General features: G+C 48.7%; 1 protein-coding gene across 2 annotated transcripts; it reads left to right on the top strand.

The window, feature by feature from the left end:
- Nucleotides 1–237: 237 nt before the first annotated feature.
- pou3f3b (POU class 3 homeobox 3b) lies at nucleotides 238–1911 on the top strand (the record flags this gene model as incomplete). 2 transcript variants are annotated; one of them, XM_080492682.1, is made up of 2 exons in its annotated part: nucleotides 238–1476; nucleotides 1813–1911. In XM_080492682.1, the coding sequence occupies 2 exons, from the start codon at nucleotides 274–276 to the stop codon at nucleotides 1909–1911; spliced, it is 1302 nt and encodes a 433-aa protein (XP_080348808.1). The 2 variants fall into 2 exon arrangements, with proteins under 2 accessions (XP_080348808.1, XP_080348807.1); XM_080492681.1 differs by having other exon boundaries at nucleotides 274–1485.
- Nucleotides 1912–5164: the final 3253 nt, after the last annotated feature.

The raw sequence follows: 5164 nt of genomic DNA, 5'->3' as shown, positions 1-5164 counted from the left end.
CTGAAAAGCTGGATGTTTTTTTTTTTTTTCTTACTGGTCCATGTCCTTGCAGAAGTAGAATGTTGTAACTACACGAGCGGATTTATTTCAGCTTCCTGACGCCCCCTTTTTAACGCGCTTTTCTGCGTTTTTACGCACGTCCATGGTCCAAAACAAACCGAGCCACACTTTTAAAGTTTGAATAATTCATGAGATACAATTTGCCTGCTCGAAAGAAGTAACTGTACAAAGGGAGGGGGGTTATCCACAAACATATTCTTAAGGGTTGACGGAATGGCCACCGCCGCTTCCAATCCTTATCTACCCAGCAATAGCATCCTGTCGTCCGGCTCCATCGTGCACTCTGACTCCGGAGGTGGCGGCATGCAGCCGGGCAGTGCTGCGGTTACCTCCGGGTCTGGGGGCTACAGGGGGGACCCCTCCGTCAAGATGGTACAGAGTGACTTTATGCAAGGCGCCATGGCAGCGAGCAACGGGGGACACATGCTGAGCCATGCCCACCAGTGGGTGACGTCCCTCCCGCACGCCGCCGCGGCCGCAGCAGCAGCCGCCGTCGCTGCAGCTGAAGCCGGGTCGCCGTGGTCGTCGAGCCCTGTCGGGATGACGGGCAGCCCCCAGCAGCAGGACGTCAAGTCCTCCGGCAGAGATGATCTGCACACGGGCACCGCGCTGCACCACAGGCCCCCCCACTTAACCCCCCACCAGACTCACGCCGGGGCTTGGGGGAGCACGACTGCGGCTCACATTAACTCCATATCCGGGGGGCAGCAGCAGCAGCAGTCGCTCCTCTACTCCCAGCCGGGAGGCTTCACTGTGAACGGGATGCTGAGTCCCGGCAGCCAGAGCCTGGTGCACCCGGGGCTGGTGAGGGGGGACACCCCGGACCTGGACCACGGCAGCCACCACCATCACCACCACCACCAGCACCCGCACCACCAGCACCACGGCAGCGTCAACAGCCACGACGCGCACTCGGACGACGACACGCCGACCTCGGACGACCTGGAGCAGTTCGCCAAGCAGTTCAAGCAGCGGCGGATCAAGCTGGGCTTCACGCAGGCGGACGTGGGCCTGGCCCTGGGCACCCTGTACGGGAACGTTTTCTCTCAGACCACCATCTGCAGGTTCGAGGCTCTGCAGCTCAGCTTCAAGAACATGTGCAAGCTCAAGCCTTTGTTGAACAAGTGGCTGGAGGAGGCCGACTCGTCCACCGGCAGCCCCACCAGCATCGACAAGATCGCGGCGCAGGGGCGGAAGCGAAAGAAGCGCACGTCCATCGAGGTGAGCGTCAAGGGGGCTTTGGAGAGCCACTTCCTCAAATGCCCCAAGCCCTCCGCGCAGGAGATCACCACGCTGGCGGACAACTTGCAGCTGGAGAAAGAGGTGGTTAGAGTGTGGTTTTGCAATAGGAGACAGAAGGAAAAACGGATGACGCCCCCAGGAGTGGCTCAGACGCCGGAGGATGTGTACTCTCAGGTCGGCAATGTGAGTGCAGAAACACCGCCCCCCTCCATGGACTGCAAACGAATGTTCAGTGAAACATAGAGTATTTTATATCCAATTAAACTGAGTAAAGAAAAGACACATTTTTTGATACTGTGATTGTGAGGGAATATGAATGAGACTGCAAATGTGTTATCTATTTTTCACCAGAGAGAGAAAAACAAAACAAAAACAAGCAACCTGTCCCCCTTTTTCCTCCCATCCCCTCACCTCAGAAACCCCCCAGAAAAACAAACACGCACCGTTAAACCTGCTTCCAGGCCCAGAAATGTTTTAACCTAAAAGGTTCCTTCTGCTTTTTTCTTTCAGGGGCATTTTTTAGTAGATTACTTAAAAGATGCAAGTGAAGCGAGCGACCAGAGGGTGACAACCACAAGTTCATTCCACCAGGTAATTTTGGCGCATTGAGGAACTGTTGTTTTTATTCTTTTTTATCCATAAAAGACCCCCCCTTCCTCCTCCTTCTCCTCCTATTTCTTCTTCTTCATTATCCTGTGTTTGATTGAGGAAACAAAGGAGCAGGCATTTTGTATATTTAGAAATGGGACTCAAACGCCCCTCGCCACCACCTCCACCTCCACCCTCCTGCAACAATAACAGAAAGGGGGAAAACTGCATCAAAATGAAGAAGAGTGACATCCACGACGCTTCCGTTTTCATTCACTGCCATTTTTTTTTTTCCTATTTTCTTCCCGAGTTGGACTGCACGTTTTCCCGGGGATTAGGGATTTTTTTTTTCTCCTCCTTCTGGCCCCTCACGAGAAAGAAAAGACACGAAGGAGCAGGACTGCCTGATCTCAAAGATCACCTCCTTTAATTCTCTGTCTTCTCCACATTTTTTTTATTATTATTATTCTAATTATTATTATTTAAAGGACTTTGACGCTGTGAGTGGATTTTCCCTTTATTTCTCCCCCTCAACATGAGACATTCGGAAAGACTTGAGCTGCACTTATTTGAGAAAAAACCCTGAAAATCTGTTGCCAAGCGTGACTGAGTGGGTGCTGTGGATCTCCTCTTAATGCTGCCCTTTGTAAGCAGTATTCTTTGGTAGGTTTTAATAAACAAAAACTCTGTAAAGCCGGCAATATAGATCACTAGATCAGATTTTGATCTGACTTATTTACCTTATATTTTTCATCCAAATGACTTGTTTTAATATTTTATTCGGAATTCACATTAATTATTCCAAACGGTAATTTATTTTTTTCCTCCACAAACTTTTTGTGTACGATGCTTTCCCTTTTTCTGCTTTTATTTTGGTTCCTTTCTATATAAATATATTTTTTTGTTTGGTTGTTGCCCTTATTTGTTTAATTTTGTATTTTTAAAAAGGAGCACAAATCACCATGAGCTGACATTGACCGTTGTTAGGTAATAAGGGTATATTTTGATGTGATCATTTGATTGTAATTTAATTTCAGTAGTGGTTCCGTACGAGCTGATTGAGACACAATAAATTTGTTAGAATGAAATGCAAAAACAAAATCTGGTGTTTTTCACATTTATACTCACGTTTTGTGCTTTTTTAATTTTTTTCCTTCTGTGCGCTGATGTTTGAATAATTAATTCCTCGTGGGGAGTTTCGATAACAATGTGCTGAAAATGCTCAAAAGATGCTCCAAGAATTGTGCAAAAACAAGGAAAATAGACTGATGTTAGTCGATTTAATTTTATGCATTTAAATTGTATTTTATCAGATCGTTTTGCGGTGTGACTGGAGGACAGGAGAAGTGTGCAGCGGTGTGTATTAGCATGTAAATGAGGGCGCGCGGTCAGTCGCAGGCCGCACAAAGACGCGTCTGTTTGTTTACATCTGCTGCCTCTTCAGGCCCGGGGCGGACAGCGGGACGCGGCACAGCCGGGGCCCCGGGAAGAGCCGCTCGTCCCCGCGCCTCCGCTCACAGGGGCCCCGCAGCACCAGGGAGCCGCCATGTTTCTCACACCTGACTCAATCACTGTGTCTCGTGTCACACGAGCGACAGAAGCCGCCATTAGGACCACAAAGGTGCGGTGCTCCGTGCACGTGGACCTCTGTGGGTTTCCTGTTTGGGTCGTATTGATCACGTCTGGGCGTGCGCGTGCATGTGAGGCCCGAGGGACGCGCAAAAAAAAAAAAAGGATTCCGGTGAGTGTGTGTGTCGCGTGCGTTTTTTTTTTATTGTGATGGCCAGCTCGAGCGCGGCTCCCAAACTTTTCTTTCTTTCCCTCCCTCGTCTCTTCCGGAGTTGTCTTCACGCACACAACCAGCAGACTCGTCCTCTCGCGCTGCACGATTTGAATTTCGCGGATGATTTCCCGCATTGGTTGCTTAGCAACTGAATTCAATGATATGGAGAAGTGGGCATCATTTTTCTTTGTCTCCATTAGTGAAAGTGGCAGCAAGAGGGGGACGCGCTCCACGTGCACGGCGCCCCCAAAACTTTACACTTACGCTCGTGGCGTTTCGGAGCGCGCGTGCTCTTTAGAAATGTGAAGCTAATCGAGATGAATTATCATTATAAAAAGAAAAAGCCCATTTGTCTGCTCGTGTTTGAATTAAAGGAAGATTTGGCTCACGCACAAGTAAAGGCTTTTCCAGGCGCTCGTTGTGCACGCGCTCCTCTCCATCAAATCCAATACAAAGTCACATTGGGGGGTCACGAACCCCGACCTATCCAACATCCTACACACGTGAACCTCCTCTTGCTCCAAACGCATCACAAACTGCGCATTTCACTCACGCGGATCCCGCAAAAGAAAATGACCCCTGAGCGCAGCCCAAAATGCGCCAAAAGCGCGTGGCTCGTGCAGAAATCTCCCAATCTCCAGCGAGATTTCACCAAAGGCACAAAAAGAGTTTCAAATCTCATAATGGGTTTTGATCCGCCTATTCTCCTGCAGCTTTGCCTTTTTCATGGCTCTTCAAAACCATGTTGGCAGCGGCAGCAGCAGCTGTGCGTGGACGTGCGTGTGCGCGCCACTGCGTTCAGGCCTTGGGATCGCGCGTCGCCGCTTCGTGCTGTTGATTCAGGACTGAAGTCGATCCGTTTACCATCCGTCGACAAACAGAAGGAAAAACTCAAACGTGACAAAAGCATTTGCAGATTTACAGCTTACGTCTAAATTAGTTATAAATGAAAAGAAATACCCGCTTGTGTGAGTTTGAGCAACTTAAGTGCGTTTTCCATGCACGCACGTGCACAGTCGGGAAGGAACGTGATATTTTAATGAAAGCTGACATTTACGAGTTCTAGAAGTTTAACCTTCTTTAATATTTACAGTTTAGAGAAAGTTGACAGTCTGCTCGAAAAAGCATGTTGACATTCTACAACTTTCTCTCTTACACACCCACACACACACACACACACACACACAAACACACACACACAGCTAATAAGTGACTGTAATTGTCAGCTGACACACTTTTGTAATTCCTCTTATTTTCTTAAGTTATCTTTCGTTTTCTTAATGCGCAGCTTTGTAAACAGGTGTGGACTGGACACGTAGGCGCACGTGCAGTTGACAAGCATCGTCATTTTCACTAATTCTAGGATGTTCACACTCCTACAACACACACACACACACAAACTCAAACACACTCAGAGCTGGCGTTGTGGAGTGTGCGCGCAGACGTTTCGCTCCTGCTGGACGTTTTTCGTCGCCTTTTCTTAAGTGCGCA

The sequence above is a fragment of the Lipophrys pholis genome (genome assembly GCF_963383615.2).
Source record: "Lipophrys pholis genome assembly, chromosome: 23".
NCBI classification, from domain to species: Eukaryota; Metazoa; Chordata; class Actinopteri; order Blenniiformes; family Blenniidae; genus Lipophrys; species Lipophrys pholis.
The sequence above is the reverse complement of the archived record's forward strand: the minus strand, read 5'-3'. Positions and strand labels throughout refer to the sequence as shown.